Source organism: Dreissena polymorpha, chromosome 12 (genome assembly GCF_020536995.1).
Source record: "Dreissena polymorpha isolate Duluth1 chromosome 12, UMN_Dpol_1.0, whole genome shotgun sequence".
In the NCBI taxonomy this organism is placed as follows: domain Eukaryota; kingdom Metazoa; phylum Mollusca; class Bivalvia; order Myida; family Dreissenidae; genus Dreissena; species Dreissena polymorpha.
Window position 1 is genome coordinate 27,595,702 of NC_068366.1, and position 21,027 is coordinate 27,616,728.

Below are 21,027 nucleotides of genomic sequence, written 5' to 3' on the forward strand. Positions count from 1 at the left end.
TCTGCACAGGCAAAGTCAAAGCAATGGAGGCAAGTTTGAGTAAATTTTGGAATTGTTCCTTGTGACATTCAAAGATTATTTTCCACAGGACAGCAAGCTTATCCCTTGGGTACCTTTGCTGAAGTACTAGTGGCTTGAGTAAAGAATACTCAGCTCTGGTTGCTTTCGCATCTACAATTTCAGGGACCTCAGGAACACCTCTTGGTTTGCTGTAATAGTCCAGTAAGACGTCCAGTTTGTCGGATCCATAGGCATCTATCTGTGATGTAGGAACAAATGATAGGTCTCTCATAGCCAGAGCATCAAACGCGGAAACAACAGAAATGCTGTCATCTGGAAACCTCTTTTTCATGTTTTCTATTAAGTTATTAATAAATGTCTGCATTGCTGATTCAACCAGTTGTTCCTGTTGTGTTTTGTTTCAAACAATGTATCACCCTTTAACAGACGTTTGAATTCTTGCTTGTAATGTCCATCATTTGATTTCAGGTACTCTAGTTTTGAAATTGTAGTATCTACAATAGGCTTAATGACAGAAACGTCTAGAGAATCCTTCTGTAACACCAGGTTGAGGGTTGTGATGACTGGTATGATATCCATAAGATACCATGTCATTGCTGGAAACTTATACTGCAGCAGAGACTTTCGAAGACCAGTTGCCGTTGGGTCCTTAGACAATTCAGTGGAATCAAAATAAATGATGAGTGCAGACCAGGACTTGTATATACCTTCTAGTACATTATAAAAGGAAAACCATCTGATATCATGCATCTCTTTCATCTTGATCTGGGGTTGGTCAAATAAATTCTGTATTTCAGCTAGCCTGCTGCTACGAACTGAAGAACTCTTGAAGTAGTAGTACAGGCTTGTAAGAATGGACTTGTACTGTTGCATTACATCTACTTTTGAGGCTGCCTGGCTGGTGCATAGGGCTAACATGTGTGCAACGCAGTGTATATTAATGAGAAATGGAGACATTTGTTTCAACTTGGCTGCTACACCATTGTTCACGCCAGTCATCACACTGGCTCCGTCCGAGCCCAGGCAAAGAATTTTGTTAGCAGGAATTCCCCTTTCTGCCAATACAGTTGTCAATTTGTTGGTAATGGTAGTGGCATCTTTTTCACCTATGCTTAAGTTACCAAGAAAATGGGATTTAACATTAAAATCTTTAGAAATACATCTCACATACAGGATGAGTTTACCAGTGACAGAAATGTCTGTAGACTCATCACTTAATATGGCAACACATAATGCGTCTTTCATCTCATCAAGGATATCAGCCATGAGTGTATCTGCTATGGATTGTTGTATTTCCTGAGCGATGGAATATGACCTGTATGATGCATTCCCACTAACATTCAATTTTGATACATTACTACAACCTTCTTTCGCTAAGAGCTCTAATAAGGATGCATACTTGTCTGTAGCTATGTTCTCTTTGGCTAACCAGTACACTGTGTCAATTGCCGATGTAACTGCTGCATCTTGGTGTGAAATAATATTCATAACAGTCTGTTCTAGCGCATGTTTTCTCTGGGATCGGGCAATAACAGAACGTTTATGATCGGCTGTATCGACGTGTCTTGCCAGCGTTGATGTTCGGAAATTCGTGCAACCAGTCGTGAATGTGTTAGAAAGTTTGTTTTCAATGCAGAAACTGCAAAGCATTTCACCCTTTTCATTTTGAGTTAGCCAGGGCCAGTTATTTTTCCATGAACTTTGGAAATGGGATAGTTTAAATTTTTTCGACGAACTTGGCTCAGATTCGCTGTTTTGTTTCTCATTTGTTTCGGATTCTGTCGTAATGGATTGGGAATCGACACCAACCTCCTTCGCCGATGCCGGTTTTGTAAAAAAAATCTGTTATCCGCTTCTTCGACATGATATATGACGTATACAAAAACAATCGTCTGCTTTTCTTTCTTAATCACTCACGAGTCGCATCCCTTTATTTTTTAAACGAAATTTCTTATTTTTTAATTAACCCAAGTATCATTTTAAACGAAAATTCTTTAAAGTTTATTAACCCGTGAATCGAAGAGTTAATTCCCTTTGATTTCCGGTGTTTTCTCAATAAATACGCGAAGCAGAATTTAACAGTTTAAAAAACCCGTAACGGGTATCGAGTGCGCGAATTTTCTCGCACACATGCTGCAGATGTGCGCGATCTTTGAAAAAATAGCGCGAATCGCGCAATCGCGCGGTCTAGAATGAACACTGAATTACTGAATACTCTTTTGTGCCTTGCAATTTAAAATTTCTCGATTTCATAATGTTTACATCGCAACAGGACTAAGTAATTGGCAGGTTATTATAACTTCTTTGGAAGTTTGTTTTTGTAACAAACTGTCTATGTTTTGAAAATATCGTGATATGTTATTTTCCTCTTCTGTAAAAAACAAACAATGATTCCTCTCACAATATCAATACAAATTTAAAAGATTCACGGGAAGAGCTCAGTGTGCAATAATATAGCGATGGTATGATTAGTTCTATACACTGAGGCCTAACCGCAATATTGGATTCCTAAAATGATTCATGAGTTATTAAATGCGATATTAAAAGACTGTCTGTTAAATAGCATATGATTTTCACGGACTTAATATTTGGATATTTGAACTTTTTACTAAACGCAACATATAGGAGTGCCGTTGATATTAAAATACGTGTGAAAAACGGCATATCTATACATACACTTTATTGAAATCCTTGATATACACCTTTTCTATTTAACAATATATACGCACCTTCGTTTTATATAGATAAATTGGTTTTTTTAATTGTAGAACTATACATTATGAGAGAGAAATATACATGTATCACATTGTCGAAACATATTTAATGGAATAAATTTAACGAAAATATTATCAAGCGAACGCGCATAGCGGAAAATTGTTTTCTTAACATATGTTTAACATATTTTTTCATATTGATGTTAAACAAATGATTAGTGTCGATGATATAATTTCCATGACCATCAATAATAATTACAACTATCTATAGTACAGCATTTAGCTATTTACGAATACGTATGTATTGTAGGTACTGGATCGAACGCGGCCTTTGTAGAGTATACTCACAACATCGAGAAGTGGGACGCATGCTACAAGGATGACGACCCCTCAGACGTTGTAAGTACACGCAGACATGTTAAGAAATGCATGACTGGACATGAACTTCACACATTGTCAGACAGTGTTCTAATAAAATCAAGAAAAATACGGATACGTAATAAACATTTTATCAAAGTTTGGAAACTACTTGTATAATACTAAAATATCGTCATGAAAAAAACGACAACAGTTAAATATAATTATCATACAATCCATTATGAGCATTATAATGGTCATTATCAAAATGTATTTCAGTCTAATAATCAGATATATCTATTGATGATTTGAAAAGCCCATAAACACTCAAAATCAACGAATACTTCGAACAATATTTCGAAAAATAAAAGTTAACACCGTACTCCATGGGCGGCAGGGTTCCCGTTCCGGGTCCCCTTGTGGCGTGTTTTACCGCCCATTATGTCATTATAGGAAAAAACATGTTATATTTTCACTGTTCTTCTTTATGGCATTTTGCAATAAATGGCAATTTTCAATCAGTCATATAGTGTTTGTTCTTTCCTTGTTACATAAGAGTCCGTCCGATCTAATACCTTTGCATTACTTATTAGGACAATACATTAACAAGATAACTATTGATGCAAAGCATCAAAGGGCGTCGGGAATTTCAGTGTAAAAGGCACTCAATGAAGTTACATGGAACGATTTTTTTCTAATGTAAATATTAATATATTGGCCGATTATTGTAAACAAAATAGAAAAAGATACTGGTATAACCATTATCTATGATTTTGTGTTATAGGCCCCAAAAAACCATTATCTATGATGTTGTGTTATAACCCCCAAATAACCATTGTCTATGATTTTGTGTTGTAACCCCCAAATATTTCATAGTTCATTTTATTTACATTGGTTTCCTTTTTTACTGGCATCCGTGTGCAGTTTTCATTAATGAAACAGAACTGTGTAGGTATAAAAAATCTGCTTCATCTTGTAATCGTACTTTCATATTTTTCTCAACTTCAAGGGGAGATGTTTCTGAACTTATTCTTACGTTGCTCATTTACGATAGGGGTTGAGTACTCATTAATATGAATACTTTGTAAAAGATTTAAGGTGTTTACGACCCCCCACCCTCTTACACATATATTTCATGGGCATAATAGAAACAAAAAATGGATTCAATAAAACAGCATATTTATTAATTAAAATGTTAACATCAAAACAAAAAGTCAACATAGGAAACAAATTAAATAATTTGATTTTACTGGGGCTCGAACCTTGGGCCTCTCACATGTGATGCGAGCGTGTAACCAGTACACTACAGAACCGCTTGAAAAATCACCTTCTAACTAAGATATTGATAAGTGACTGTAGTGTAACGGTTATCAATAAAGCAATGAACCGTGTAATCGCTGTCGCCTTCTAAAATTGAAGAAATACGCGTTAACCAAAACTCGAACAGCAAAAGTCTGCGCTATTGTTACAAAAACCACAAAATAAATATATTTTGATTATGTTTTGTTTTTATACAAAACCAGAAAGTTTCACCGGTTCGCGTATTTCCCAGTCCCTGTGATCTTTTATTATTGCCCAGTCCCTGTGATCAGTTATTAGTTCAAAGAATTAGCTTTGCATTATTGGCAATAAATGTTGTAGTAAATGTAATAGGCACAAATGCAGTACTTATATACAATAATTTACACAAAAATCACCACTATGCAAGATATTCTGACAACAAAAATATATACATTGATCCGTAAAATAACTTCTCCTCCCATAAGCGAAAAAAAAACGTATAATATACGAGTCGCCGCTCTTCAGTGCGACGCCAATAACATTTTATGCACGCATAAAAAGTTTTATGTCCTTGTACGCTTTTATTACTGGAGTGGAGTGTAAACCAAACGTAAATTGTTGCTATTTTTAATTGTCCAATCGTATCGAGCTATAGAATCCCGTGAGCTCTTGTACCAATGAAAATCGATCCTGGCCATACTTGTTTTGGAATTCCTTCTACACGATTACGTCGTTATTATCGACACAAATTTCAACACCCACCACAACCACTTCTCCGCCATATGTTTTTTATTTTGTTCCGTTAAATTTTTATACGATTGTGTTAATCTATAACTGTTCATCTTGTATCAATATTACAACTATCAAGGCTTTTTGTTTATATACAGGTTTTTATATACCTGATTTTATGGCGTGTTTTACCGCACATTATGTCATTATAGGAAAAAACATGTTATATTTTCACTGTCTTTCTTTATGGCATTTTGCAATAAGTGCCCTTTTTCAATCAGTCATATAGTGTTTGTTCTTTCCTTTATGACATACGAGTCCGTCCGGTCTAATACCTTTGCACTACTTATTAGGACAATACATAAATGTTCCATATAGCAAGTGCCAAAATGTCAACGCTAGATGTGGTCTGGTAACATAGATTTAACAAGATTCAAAATGGTCTTTTTGTGTGTTGTCTCATGGTGCCATTTAGGTAGATTACGCAAAACGATTGATTGCATCCTGGTAAGATTAAGAATGATGATTGAGTGTCTTCCACAGTCTTGTTTAAGAATGCGCCCTTCCGACAGATTGGAATTAACGATTTCATTTCTCTCACAGTATTGTGTATAAAGAATGTGCCAGATTGGCAATATCTCTTACGGGGCGATCGCACTGCGTCATACTTATGTGGTATGATCAGTAGTCTGTTTACACTTATTCATCTTAAATTTACCCCCGAAAGATGTCTATGATATTTTATCTGAGCCACTTAACACGTTGTCATTAAAAAAAAGTAGAATGTGCAGATTCTGTATGAATATTAAGCGCTCATCATCATTCATTTTTTATAACCATTTAAAGGGGCCTTTTCACGTTTGGGGAAATTGAAAACTTTAAAAAAATTTGTTTCTGATTCGCAAATTTTCGTTGAAGTTGTGATATTTGTGATGAAACAGTAATACTGAACATTTAACATGCTCTAAAATAGCCATTATATGCATCTTTTGACGATTTAAAAACCTGAAAATTATAAAGCGTTGCAACGCGACACGAATTAATAATTTGGAGAGTTCTCTTGTTGTCGTTACATTTTGTGAAACTACGAGGATTGCTTATATAATGTATAAATACTTTCATCATTGCATCCGGAAGGATGGCCGAGTGGTCTTAGTAGTAGAATCTTTACTCCTGGACTACAGGGGTCAGTGGTTCGAGCCCTGCTGAGGGTAACCTTTTTTCTTTTTTCAATTGTATTCTTGATTTTTTTCTGGAGCTTTTTATATCCAATATTTTATACATTTATCAATATAAAGCATTTAATAACAAATTTCACTAAATGCCAAAGTCTATGATAAGGCCCCTTTAAATACATGCCAGATGGTTTATAGTAAAAATGATTTTTGAACAACAATACTTTATTGTTACCATTGTTGAGTCCAGGCACTGGATATAATATATAAATATTGACGTCCGTGACAGTGTGTCAACCCAGCAAAGCATTGGACGGAGCCTTTACCTGAGTTCGTCTGATACAAACGAAAATATTGTATTTTCCTTTTATAGACAAATTATCACTTTGTGTGTACTATTAAAAATCATAGCCCTTTTGGGTTATTTGCCGGTCCAATATAATGGTTATATTTAAATTAAGTAGTGATGGGTCTATGGACATGTTACATAGGAATTTCACGTGCGGTTTAATAAATAATATTATATCGTGGTATTGTTTTCAAATCATTTAGTTGCGATGTCAGGGGATGTTATGAGTACTGTGACATGCTCTACTTTGATGCATTTTTGTGTTGTGTGTGCTAACACATACATTCCGAATTATTTAGACAATATGAAACTTTTATGACAACATCAAATATCAAAATAAAAACAAAAATGAAACCAAAACAAAATGTATACTTTTATAAAATGAACGATAATGCAGCCATACAAATACGCTTAGGATAGAAACAGATGAAGAAATAACTAAGTTGGTATAACTTGTGATCAAAATGATGTACTTGGATCACTAGAATGCAAGCATGGACAATGTAAATTTACACGAACTAAGGTATACTGCACAACAAACGGATGATAATAAAATGAAAGCTTCTTCAAATAAAAAAAAAATAGAATGGCGATAAAGATCAATATATACCCACCAAAATACACGTGATTATTTTCAAATCGCCTTACTATGCAAAATCATTGACTATCTATGTACTATGTATATACTTGTATTTATACTACAAATTTCTTTTTGTTCAAACTAAGCGAACTTATTTTCTGATGGAGATATCATTGAAAAGTGTAATGCTACACGAACATAATGGCAATTTTGAAATGTATACATCACCATTATGCTCAATCGAATATTGTTATGTTAAAATATACTTTATAGTAAACCTAAAAATCTGAGAAATGTGCCTGGAAAAAAGTTGGTTGGCATTTTTTAGGCAGGGCTTCTATTTATGTTTTTGGTATCTACATACCATCTGCTGAAAATCTAGAGGGGTTGTCACCTTCTCAGGTGCTTGACATCCTTTTAATTAGGTCAAAGGTCAATTGGTACAATTTTCAGTTGTTTAGGAGATGAAATACATCGTATTGTGATTTATAACCAAAATTTAAGGCAGTAATATTGTCTGAAAATGAACTTGCTTGGATGTAATCAAAATTTTATATAGGCTAGTGTTCACGCTCATAGGTCAAAAGGTCATTTAGTGCACTTTTATGCCAAAATAAACATGACAACTGGCATTGAAAATCAAAAGAATAAAATATTATGTTCAAAAAGTAATTTTTAAACAATGGAACAGTTTTTGCTAATTTTTGTTAACTCTATAAACATCTTTATAAAGTAAAGATGAAAACTTTAAAGGATCCATTATATATATATAATGAAGTACAACGTACGCTTAAAAAAAGACTGAAACACATTTGTGTTTAAGACATAAGTAGGCATGTTGGACAGAAATACACTGTTATAACTGCTGACCAGCCATAATACAGTAAAGGCAAAGAAATATTATGGGCAAATTAAAAACGTTATAAGAATGTTATTTTCATGATTGGAGGACTTCATGTATGCTTCAATTTCTTTCGCGCGATCGGTCAACATATGGAATGCTCAGGATTGGAGGACGTATTCGTTGTAGCAGGTGTATTTGGACCAAGGTTATGGACGGAAAGGCATATTATCGTGCGGTTACGGGTCATCTACTTGCATATGAGGCGATTTGGAGGTTAAAGTTAAGATGTTTTCGTCAGTGGTTAGAATCGAAGGAAGAAGAAATCCCAGAGCTTGAACATGAAGTAAGAGAGTTAGAGGTTGCGTTTGAAATGAAAAGTCGCTGGAACCAAGATGATATTCGGGAAGCAAATGATAATCTTCTTTAATAAGTGAAAGAGAAAACGATAGTTGAATTACTAGATAAATTCGCCAAAGAGAAAAGTAAAGTGCATAACTTTTATTTCGGAAATTCCTACCAACATTTGGTTAACATCCTTATGAAGTTCATTAAGGAATAGGCTATTAGCTGTTGCATATTGAAGCCTTTTCCGAGATGCTATCGTGGCTAATGGTGTACGACCACACAAACTATGCCAGATGGGGTCCTGTATATCTAGCAGACACAAAAGCATTAGATTATGCAGCACATGAAGTGTTTAAAGAGTTTATTGAAGGTCACTTTGTAGTCAGGCTGAAGGAAAAAGCATATTCAACGGAGTAACTGTCAACCAAGGTACTGAGTGGATAAACAGAATGTGCAAAACGACAGGGGGAATAATTTGAATAAAAGGACAGGACCATGCAAAAGATAGGTTTTGTATGACATGGTCAGTAAGATCTGAGGTTTCCAATAGTACCATGACATTGTTCAATCAACATGATGATGACGAAGATGATGGAATATTCAACAATAGAGTAGATATAACTCGTTTGAATGTTTCTTAAGAGGAAGAGTGCATCAAGAAAATGATGCAGCTCTTTGGTTTATATGATATATTCGGAGTGCACGAAAAGGACTGTAATCAATAGCATCTAAGGACGTTACAACTAATGATATCATACATGTTTTATTAACCTGTGCAAGTTGAGGTAAAACATTACTCAAGGAATTTGCAGAGGAAAGGATGAAAGAGCTGAATGTTGAATTGTATGTTTCTATTTAAAAGGTACAGTCCAGAACATTTGCGTATCTCTATAAGGAGACAGTCAGTGAAAAGCAGAAAGTGAGAAATATTTTAAAGGCTGACAGAAAGCTAATGCAGAGACTTTTCAACGCAGCTAATTCAGGGAGAGCCGTAGAAACAGCATCTGTACATGAACTTTCTGATGTGCCATTATCATTTTCAACGGCTAGTGGGAAAATGCATGAAACCCAAAAATCAAACATACTCGAAGTGCTTATAAAGAACAATGATATAGTGACGCCTCAATATTTTCCGACAACAACTGATGCAACATGTGCAATAATTGATGGACACGCGCTAATAAAGAGTTTAGGTAAATCTAAGGACTGTCAAACATTAGGACAATATGCAATATGCAACATCTGTTTTATGTCATTTTAGCGCAAACACTATCCGAGTAGATGTGACTTTTGATCGATACTTTGGAAGTTAATCTATCAAAGAAGCAACGAGATTTAAGAGGAAAGGAAATCGTCGACCTATTAGGAAGCTCATAGCGCGTCAAAACGTTTCACTTCCGCAAATATGGGAAAATATATCACACACAATGACAATAAAGCAGGCTGCATTTCTCTCAAACGAATTGCTAAAACAATAAGAAAATTTTCCAGCAGGATCAACTATAGTTGTAGTAGGTTTATTTCAAGGTGATGTTGATTCAAAGTCGAGTACTTTTGATGCCACAAACCTATGTGTAAATCATGAGGAGGCAGATACGCGGATGATATTGCACTCCAGTGACGCTATTGATAGAGGCTACAGGCGTTTAGAAGTATATTGTAGAGACACTGAAGTTCTGCTCTTGTTAATATACCACCTTGGAGCTGACGCCGAGGTATATATGATATCTGGTACAGGCAAACAACAGGCAAACAAAGAGAATGCTATCCTGTGCACACAATATCTGAAGAACTAGGTGACAATGAGAAAAGAACATTTTGGGGTTTCACGCATTGACAGGATGCGACACCACGTCTGCTCTAAATGGAATAAGTAAGAAAACCGCCTGGGTGAAGTATATCGCACAACCTGATACATTGAAGGGTGTTGGTAGAGATGGTGATGCTCTAGCAGTTTCAAAATTTCTGCGTGTGCTGTATGGTTGCTGTCAGGACCACCCACCAAACATTGACACATGTAGGTATCGGTTATATTGGAAAACCAGGATTTGTTAACCCCTACAAATGATGCGCCTGACTTTCACATTAAAAAGGTACATTATCAGGCAAAAATATGGCTAAATGCAACAGATAAGGATTTTCAGCCTGATTATTCTCTTGATACTGGCGCATGGAAACTTGCAGAAATTTCATTGAAACCGGTATGGATGAGGAAACCAAATGTTCCTGAAGCCTGTGTCCAGTTAGTATCATGTGGCTGTCAAACCAAGTTTAGAACAGCACGATATTAGTCTATCGATCTGACCAAGGATGCTTGTTTGAATGCGCATGTGAAACGAATGGCTGTTTAAACCCTAGATAATTATTGTAAACGATAAAAGATAAGTAGATACATATACTGCCATAGTAATTGGTGTTTTTGAACAAAACTATGAATTTATGTAACGTATGTTAAATAAATTATCAAATAAGACCGACATTATCTATAGCATAATGATCCAGTAGGTCATAAAAGTGCATTGAAGTCAGATGAATATTTGTTTTGTTTTATAAATGGTACTTTAAGATTTTGAAATATATTACTAAATATATCACTGTTTTTGGTAAAAAAAAATCTGTATTACATTATTCACATCTATTACAATTAATACTAATTTGGTGAAGTAAAATAACTTATCTTGCGTGAATATGACATCATAGAACGTACAGTATTAAGAACTTCATTAGTGTATACTATTTAAGCTGAAATCTTTTATTTAAAGTAGTATTTAGCACACTATGCATATAAAACAATATTTATATTAAGACTGCAACGTAGACCACACATGTTTTCTTTTAACTATACTTTTATTGTTTAAAGTCTCGTAACTGTATTGAAAGCATAATGCAGAAATAATTTATGTTCTTATTATAAAAAGTTGTAAAATTATAAAACGCAATAAGTATTAAAAGTCGGAAAATTAACATTGTTTTTTTTTTTAATTAAATTAACTTAATTTACAAAGTTAGGAGCATTCACTTAAAATATAACAGAGAAATACTCTTTTCATCATCAAAGTATCCATCTCTCATTGAAAAGTTACTTACAAATATATAATACATGTATCTTTGGTTGGTTTCAACATTCACTGCAATTTACGTTCTATACGGGTTATAAAAGTGCACATGATGACTTATGACCTACTTATGAAAAGCCAAAATCAGTTAAAACATGAGATAACCCTTCAAGTATCAAATATAAGTCAGTTCAGGAGTAAAATCAATAATAGTATCTGATATTTCACAAGTTTGGCAACGTTGCCTCGATTTTTAAAGAAAAATGCACTCATTGACCTTTTGACTTAATTACAGGGTCGTCAAGCATTACAGAGGATGACATCCCCTCCAGAATTAAAAAAAAATGTATTTGCAATCATTATATCATAATAGGAAGCCATGCCTAAAAAATGCCTTCAGATGTCAGATTTCAGGACATTGAAGGCCAACTATTATTTCCAAACAAACCTAAGTTAATCTGTTTTTATATTGTCTGCTTAATGTTACAGGTTGTTATTAACTGCGAATTCGGAGCGTTCGGTGATAATGGGTGCTTGGACTTCATGAAGACAGAGTTCGTCAAAGAACTTGACACACATTCAAACCACCCTGGCTCATTTACGTAAGAAGAAGGCACTACTTAATGAATTAGATTGTTTGACTTTGGATATTAGCACTGTGCATTACATAAAGAACGAAGATGTACGGAGGTGGGGTGTTCATTGGTTTCAGGTATCATACATCGTGCGGAAATCGGAAATTGTTATAAAGTAAAATTGAAACTTCATTAGGTGATCTCATTGAGGGGGTGTTAATTGCACAGTAACCTCATAGTAACCTCTACTCTTGCTATCCTATTTTGAGAGTTATTGCTCAAGGCTATTTTTAACTTACATTGTGGTCGGATCATATCTAGAAAATTAAGTGCGATATCAACTTGCGACATTTTATGTGCCGATCTCAATAACCATAATTTGGTCTCCTCTTTTTTCAGAACACTTGCATATAAGGTGCTCAAAGTGACACGATATATACACTCAGATGAAATACGTACTCAAATCAATATAGCTCTATTTATTTTGCATCAATTTTTAGCCGGATTTTTTTCGAAAAAATCTCGGCTTATAGATTGATGTTGTCGGGCGGGCGGGCGGGCGGGCGGGGTGGCGGGGTGGCGGGCGGGCGGCGTGCTCGAAAATGTTAAAGTTCTTATTTCATGGTATAACTTTGGTATGCTTGGACCTAGAGTCTTCAAACTTGACATGAAGGTTGGCCAGGATTAACAGATGACCACTGGTCATTTCAAGGTCATTCATTTGAAGGTCAAGGTCACTGTGACCTTCAATATAAAAAATGTTAAAGTTGTTATAACTTTGGTATGCTTGGACCTAGAGTCTTGAAACTTGACAAGAAGGTTGGCCATAACTAGTTAGTAACCACTGGTCATTTCAAGGTCATTCATTTGAAGGTCAAGGTCACTGTGACCTTGAATGTAAAAATGTTAAAGTTCTTATTTCATGGTATAACTTTGGTATGCTTGGACCTAGAGTCTTCAAACTTGACATGAAGGTTGGCCAGGATTAACAGATGACCACTGGTCATTTCAAGGTCATTCATTTGAAGGTCAAGGTCACTGTGACCTTCAATATAAAAAATGTTAAAGTTGTTATAACTTTGGTATGCTTGGACCTAGAGTCTTGAAACTTGACAAGAAGGTTGGCCATAACTAGTTAGTAACCACTGGTCATTTCAAGGTCATTCATTTGAAGGTCAAGGTCACTGTGACCTTGAATGTAAAAATGTTAAAGTTCTTATTTCATGGTATAACTTTGGTATGCTTGGACCTAGAGTCTTCAAACTTGACATGAAGGTTGGCCAGGATTAACAGATGACCACTGGTCATTTCAAGGTCATTCATTTGCAGGTCAAGGTCACTGTGACCTTCAATATAAAAAATGTTAAAGTTGTTATAACTTTGGTATGCTTGGACCTAGAGTCTTGAAACTTGACAAGAAGGTTGGCCATAACTAGTTAGTAACCACTGGTCATTTCAAGGTCATTCATTTGAAGGTCAAGGTCACTGTGACCTTGAATGTAAAAATGTTAAAGTTCTTATTTCATGGTATAACTTTGGTATGCTTGGACCTAGAGTCTTCAAACTTGACATGAAGGTTGGCCAGGATTAACAGATGACCACTGGTCATTTCAAGGTCATTCATTTGAAGGTGAAGGTCACTGTGACCTTCAATATAAAAATGTTAAAGTTGTTATAACTTTGGTATGCTTGGACCTAGAGTCTTGAAACTTGACATGAAGGTTGGCCAGAACTAGTAAGTAACCACTGGACATTTCAAGGTCATTCATTTGAAGGTCAAGGTCACTGTGACCTTGAATGTAAAAATGTTAAAGTTGTTATAACTTTGGTATGCTTGGACCTAGAGTCTTGAAACTTGACATGAAGGTTGGCCAGAACTAGTAAGTAACCACTGGACATTTCAAGGTCATTCATTTGAAGGTCAAGGTCACTTACATTTGATAATGAAATTGATGGAAACTTCAAACAATATGTTACTAATTTGCTAATAAAAAAATTGAGATCAAACTTTCCTAATTGTCAATTCAAGTTCATATTTGTGACCTTAAATGTTATTGTTGTTCATGTATATGCATGCATTCAAAACATAACACAAGGTTTGCTCATGCCTTGAAAAGTACTTACATTTCATTTTGACCTTTGAACAATATTTCAGTAATTTAAGTATTGCATTGACAAAAACACGAAAGGTACTTTCCTGTCATTTAAATCAAAAATCCGGCTTCAATGCGGTCATCTCCGACCGCGGAACTCTTGTTATTTCAAACTTTGACGTAGAATAAATCAGCACATATCTGAATTATCATGTCAAATGTTAATTTAATTTATATTCATCAACAAAAATGTAAAACTTAGCAAATCAAAAACATCACTGCAAAAGTCAAATTCTAACAAGCGTACAGCGTAAAATAATAATAATGTGAAATTTCCCGAAGATCACACATTTAAGTAGCTAATACCTTGTGTGATTTCACATGGCTCTAGCAGCATGTGCAAATATCGCTGTCATTGAAGTAACGTAGTTGATAATACTAAGTTTAGGGATGTTTCGCCACTCTTCGACAAGCGCCTGCGTTAATTCACGCAAGGCGAACTCGGCCACTGTTCTTCTCCGTATCCGCCGGTTGGAGTAACGCCTGCGTCCCACGTGCTTTATGAGCAGGTGCTCCGTTCACGCACATCCGTCCATCGATGACGCATAGGTTAAAGTTCCTCTCGACAGGGGACAGGAGGTTTACGCAGCTTTAGTTACAATGAATTAGGCCCCGAAAAGACCACCTAGCTCGTCTTCCTTGAGCGAGGAGCCGCCTAAAACCGATTGGAAACATAAGGGTCTACCGTGCGTTACAAGAGTCGCCCTCGCGATATCTGCTGCAGTCTTGTATCGGTTTTGAAGATGAACGGCAATAATCAGGGCATCTTGTAACGAATTTGTAACATTCTTACTGCCAGTATTGTGAAAGGCCAAGTCCTAGTTATGGATGATACGTGTCTACAAAAGACACAAATAACATTAAATGCAATAAGAAATTGCACATCGTTATTAAAATTTGTCTTCAAATAAACACATCAAATAAACTTTATAAATTAGTTCTATTTTCTCAAAGTCTCACACATGCGGAACAGCAAAATAGAATTTAACGCCTACTTTGAAGTTTCATAGAAACCGCCGACAATCAACATATTGTTGTACCGCTATTGGAGACTTGCCCTGTGTCTGATTCCAAAGCAAGTTCTTGCCATACTTAAACATTTCTGATAAACAATTAAAGTTAATTGATTCTATATTGAATAAAAGTACGATTGAAAACTTGTATCTGTCAATCGAGCGTTCAGGGACAAAAGCATTGTTGGAGAATTATGTTAAGGCCGGGGAATTCTTTTTGAAGCTCGGATAACAGATTGACATAAAATGACATGATACCTATTTAAAAAGGAAGCGGTTTGACTATTGTATTCTTTTATCATTATTTAAGTTCTTTTTTTTTGGGGGGGGGGAATTTCCGCTATTGTCGACTCGACTAGACGGTACTTAAATATCCTTTTTAGAATACTGGGCTGTACTTGTATTCACTTTTATTTAAATTGCTTTAATGTCAGTGACAAAGCCTTTGATGCTGAATACTAGTGGGAAGTAATAAAACATTATTCTTACTGGTACATACAGGTTCGAGAAGCAATTCAGCGGCCTTTACCTAGGGGAGCTGGTGCGACTGGCACTCATTAAACTGGTGCGTGCAGGGTGTCTCTTTGCTGATCAGCCGTCGTCTTTGCTGGAGGAAAGGTGGTCTTTTACAACCGCGCATGTAACTGCAATCGAAAGGTAAACATGTACTGATGTCATTTATATTCCAGTGTAAGTTTATTTATGTGATAGTAAATGCATTCGCTTAGTATATTCACGAATAACACGTGCAATCTATAAGCTGATTATGTGCCTAGCCACACTATAATTTTTGAAAATGGCACGATTATTGTAATAATCCATGCGTTATTTTGAACCTAGTGACTCTCAGGAGACCTCGACGAATACCAAGTCCGTCTTAGCGGAGTTTGAGATCCTTCATCCCACAGCTGACGATGTTTCTCTTGTACAGGAAGTGTGCGAGCTCACGTCAACGCGCGGCGCCTATATTGTGGCTACAGGTTAACATATATGTACACGTGTATAGTTGTTTCAGGTAAAACCTATACATGCAACTATACGAATAACCAAATCAACTACCACCGGAAGGAAAAAATATAAACATTCTTAAAATATTCTGGGGAAAAAAATAGTTTCCTTAAATAAATTGAAGAAATTTAAACATCCTTTAATGCCATACAATGATGCACACTTATATCCCTATTAACCAATATAATTTAAATGTGCATTCCCTTTATTTAAATATTCGTTAAGTATAATGTGTTGCGTTATATTAAACATTTAAGTTGTTATGTGAATATGAAATAATAAATGTAAAGATAAGGTCGCCGTGGTGTAATGGAAATTGTGTCCGCCTAGCGACCGGGAGGCTACGGGTTCGATCCTCAGGGAGCGTTCTTTAGATCTCCCTCAAAGACACCAAGTACTGGTTCTAGGCCCAGGAAACGGACTCGATAGCGTTTATATAGGCTTTTGATGCAATAGAGCTAAAATAAATAGGTCTAAACTACATTTAAAGATGTTAAAGGCAAAACAGATATAGAAAAAAAGCAACTTTCTTGGACAGTTCCTCTGTATGAACATTTAAAAGCCTTTCAGTAAATGTTGTTCTTGTATTTTACAGGAACATACCTTTAAGCTGATTACCCTCACAGTACCGAACAGTAAACGCGGTGACTTTTATCGTCTTGTATCGATATTTGTATGTTTTTACGGGAGAAAACCTTAAAGCTGGTTTCCTTGAAATAAGATTCCAGATCTTGTTACGTTAAATTTGGCGGTTAAAGTGTACGGTGTACATGGTCTTTGGGTTTTTGTTGACATGCGTTGGCGTTATCTGGAGGATATTATATTAAGTGGTTCCAAAAACTTGCCTATTTGCTTATAACAATGGTGAACTTTTAATACAAATGGATGTATTAATCCTTTTTGAAACACTCTTCAAAATCAACACCAACGTTTATTTAAGAGTTCTTCAGAATAAAGTCATCACGGTTGATGCAATATTTAATTTAACTAATATAAAATGTTTAACGTGTGTCCATTTCAGCTATGGTCGTGCTGCTGAACCATATTAACCTACCGGAAGTGACCATAGCAGTGGACGGCTCGTTGTACGAACATCATCCGAAGTATCACAACAATATGGTGAAACTTATTTCCACCTGGTGTCCACAAACAAAGGTAAGCGCCTTGAACGGGACATGTGACCTCAGTACAACGAGATGACATAGTAAAATTACAAAAAAACAGTTTACCGTATTTGGAAAATAGTTATGTTGCCGTATGTTTTAATAGCGGGTCTTATCGATCAATTTAATACGTGTATTATTTTATAAAATTATACATAGACAAATCTCAATATTTCTGTTTTAAGTTAATCATTATACAACATATTTCTGTAATGCTTCCGATGTATTAACATCATTTCCGTCGCAAAATACAAATAATTTCTTGCGATATCTATTGTCGCACAGGACAGATTTCTTGTGATATCTACTGTCGCACAATAACAATTTCGTTTGATATCTACTGTCGCACAGTACACATAACTTGTGATATCTTCTGTCGTACAATACACATTTTGTGTGATATCTTCTGTCGCACAATTCACATTTCTTGTGATATCTTCAGCCGCACAGTACACACTTTTTGTAATATCTACTGTCGCACAGTTCACATTTCTTGTGATATCTACTGTCGCACAATACTCAGTTCTTGTGATATCTACTTCGCTTTTACCTTTTTAATGCCCCCGGATCGAATGATCGGGGGTATCTTGTTTTTGGCCTGTCTGCCCGTCTGTCTGTCTGCCATTGTGTGTGTCTGTCTGTCTGTATGTGTCCTAAAACTTTAACCTTGGTCGTAACTTTTGCAATATTGAAGTTAGCAACTAGATATTTGGCATGCATGTGTATCTTATGGACCTGCACACTTTGAGTGGTGAAAGGTTAAGGCCATCATTCAATGTCAAAGGTAAAAAAAATCAAAGCGGGGCTTGTGTTTCTGACAAACACATCTCTTGTTTTATATATCGATCAGACAAAGTTAACCTGAATGCAAATCAATTTGTTTAATATTAAGTCAACCCCAATTTATTCGTGTAAATTTTACCAGTACGAAGACTGTGAACTGTCTTGAGTCCCTACATGTATATCGGCATATGTGCGCAAACATGTCTTCAAATGGTAGTTGGAGTTGCGTGGGAGAAAACAAAGAAAAGATTTGCGCCTGCAATATATAATGGTCTTACTCTACATTTAACTTTTTTCCCGCGGCATGGCACGATATTTAAGATGATATATACGGAATAATACGCTAGTCAATTGTTCCAAGAGTTTGTATCACTCGAGTGGCTTGTGTGATGACGTATCACACGAGAGGCGGAGCCTCGAGTGTGATGCAAAATAGCACAAGCCACGAGAGTGATACAAACTCTTGGAACAATTGACTAGCGTAATATTCCTTTTATTATATACAACAACTAACGAAAACAGTTAACAATTGTATTTTTCACTTTAACAAAACTGACAAAACAATGACTAAAACGGTACGCAATAGTTTATTTAAGACGCGTATGAATACAGTTTATGTAAATTAACGTGTAAACATTCGAACCGGGAAAACACAGGTTTCCGACACGCGTACCTTATTTAATACCATCGTTAATCCAATGTTTATGACAATTAAGTTGACAACTTTAATCCGCTGTTTATAACAAAAACGTTGAAACAATATGTTCTTCCACTTCTATATTCCATGTCTTTATCGAAACTTAGTTTAAACCACACTATTTTATTGTATTCCTTTCGAAATATACATTTATGCATGATAAACACACACACTCCCAAATACGTTTTGAATACGTTCGATGTTTATAACAAATAGTTTACTGTTAAAAAACACCACGTCCGACATGTCCTTCAATTCAATAGAGTTTAGATAAAACTATTGTGTTTCGTCACAGAAATGACGTCACACGATGTACTACGTAGTATATTTCGTAATATAAAATATTTCTATTTTCGGTGCGCGTAATGTGACGTCATTAAATGGGTCGAAGTAGTCCGGCTAGTATTGTAATACGAAATTGGAAACAGCTAGTAGCGTAATACGGGATTTTTTATTTCAAAGATTGATACAACCTGTATTTTGTTAAAAGCACTAAACAGGTATATAATAAAAATGATATATAACACCAGAGCTTATTGCGTGAAACTCGCCTACAAGACCTCGATGCAATGACGCGCACGTTGTCTCTTTTATTGCATCTTTTACTAGTTATTTTTCTACATCAGCATATGATGCTTTTATATCATGCTGACTTTGTGATCCAATAGCAATATCGCTTAAAGCGGGTATATACGATTTTTAATATGTGTTTAATTGTAATATATTGATAAAATATGTTACAATAACATAAAATGGGAAAGAAAAATTATACATTAAAGCCGAATTTCATAAAATGCAGCAAAGACAAATTAGCGCCCCGAGCCGATTGTGACGTTCATATTTTCCTACAATAACCGAAGCATTCGTCTTTGTATTAGGATCGGAGTTAGTGTTCGTGTGTCGTATGAAAAGATATCGTTGCGGGAATTCAAATAAACCATTAAACTAAGTTTAGATTCAAATCGTACATGTATGGCATCGATGCTGGCGAATTCGGCTGTACAGCCGTTTTCAATTTCAGAATTAAATATGTCACCCTCCCCTGTTGAGCCCCCCCTCTGAAAATTTTCTGGATACGCCTCTGTATGTGGCTTATTTCGCATTTTTCGACACATGTTCTTCTTAACTTTTATTTTAATTCATATGGAAATATATATATTTATAATACTTTTTTACACATTTTATTTAAATTCATAAATATTTGACAAAATCGTATATACCCGCTTTAATATTACCACTTATAGACGGTTATAAAACAGAGTCTATTATTGTTAATTACTTCTATATAATATCATATATATCATATCACGTTTGTTATACTTTGAATATTTAATAAAAGATATGGTAATAAGAATTGATAATTTTGATTGACGCCAGACGACCCTTCGCTTGGTGAAGGACGGCAGTGGTCAAGGTGGAGCCCTTGTGGCCGCCATTCGCGAGAAGACTTTGCCTCACTAGCCCTCCAGCCTGCATGCGGACTGGCACCTTCTCTTCAAGGAGACGTACCGGGGTGACGGACACTCGATCAACCTGTCATTTAAGCCTTAGTATATATATGTTGATTTGATGTACATTTGGTATCATTTATAAGAATCATTATTAGTTGCCGATACCAGTTGTATTTGTTGTGTTTTGCTCAATTAACGAACAAAATTGAATATGTTGAAAGGTTAACTGTATTGACTTAATATTTGATTTGTTTAAAAAAATATATTTTAGGGTGGGGGTCGTGGTTAAATTTGCTGACTTTGAGACCAAAAAATAATTTTATGCAATTCTAGATTCCCCATTCTTTGCTCACTGTTAAAATCATCTCAAACATAGACAGTACATGTATACCCGAAAGGCTAGTCTTTTATATAATTCCCCAGTTCCCGTATGATGAGTAGAATAGGAAGACATTCATTTGTTGGCCGAAATTTCTTTCATGTTTTGTATTAATGGGGACTTGTTCAGAATTCGACAAAATGACAAAAATAAAATAAAAACAGAATATGTTTTTGTTATTCAACGTAGCAAAATAACACTCCTGATTATGACAATTATATGTCCGTTATATTTATAATCATCAATCGAATTCGGAAAAATTATGAAGCTCTTGTATCTCCTTGAAGCTCTTGTATCTCCTTAAATCGATAGTTACACCCGATATAATAGTTATACTGTTCATGAGGCCTTAGG

General features: G+C 35.4%; 1 protein-coding gene across 1 annotated transcript in view; it reads left to right on the plus strand.

Moving 5' to 3' along the window:
• Positions 1–20,839, plus strand: part of LOC127852836 (hexokinase type 2-like) — a 37,753-nt gene extending 16,914 nt beyond the window's left edge. Inside the window, exons 7-12 of the mRNA XM_052386843.1 lie at positions 3,046–3,134; positions 11,941–12,053; positions 15,694–15,849; positions 16,033–16,172; positions 17,222–17,355; positions 20,221–20,839. Coding sequence (XP_052242803.1) covers positions 3,046–3,134; positions 11,941–12,053; positions 15,694–15,849; positions 16,033–16,172; positions 17,222–17,355; positions 20,221–20,304 — 716 coding nt within the window. The 3' untranslated portion in view covers positions 20,305–20,839. The remainder of the gene's footprint in view (positions 1–3,045; positions 3,135–11,940; positions 12,054–15,693; positions 15,850–16,032; positions 16,173–17,221; positions 17,356–20,220) is intronic.
• The last annotated feature ends 188 nt before the right edge of the window (positions 20,840–21,027 follow it).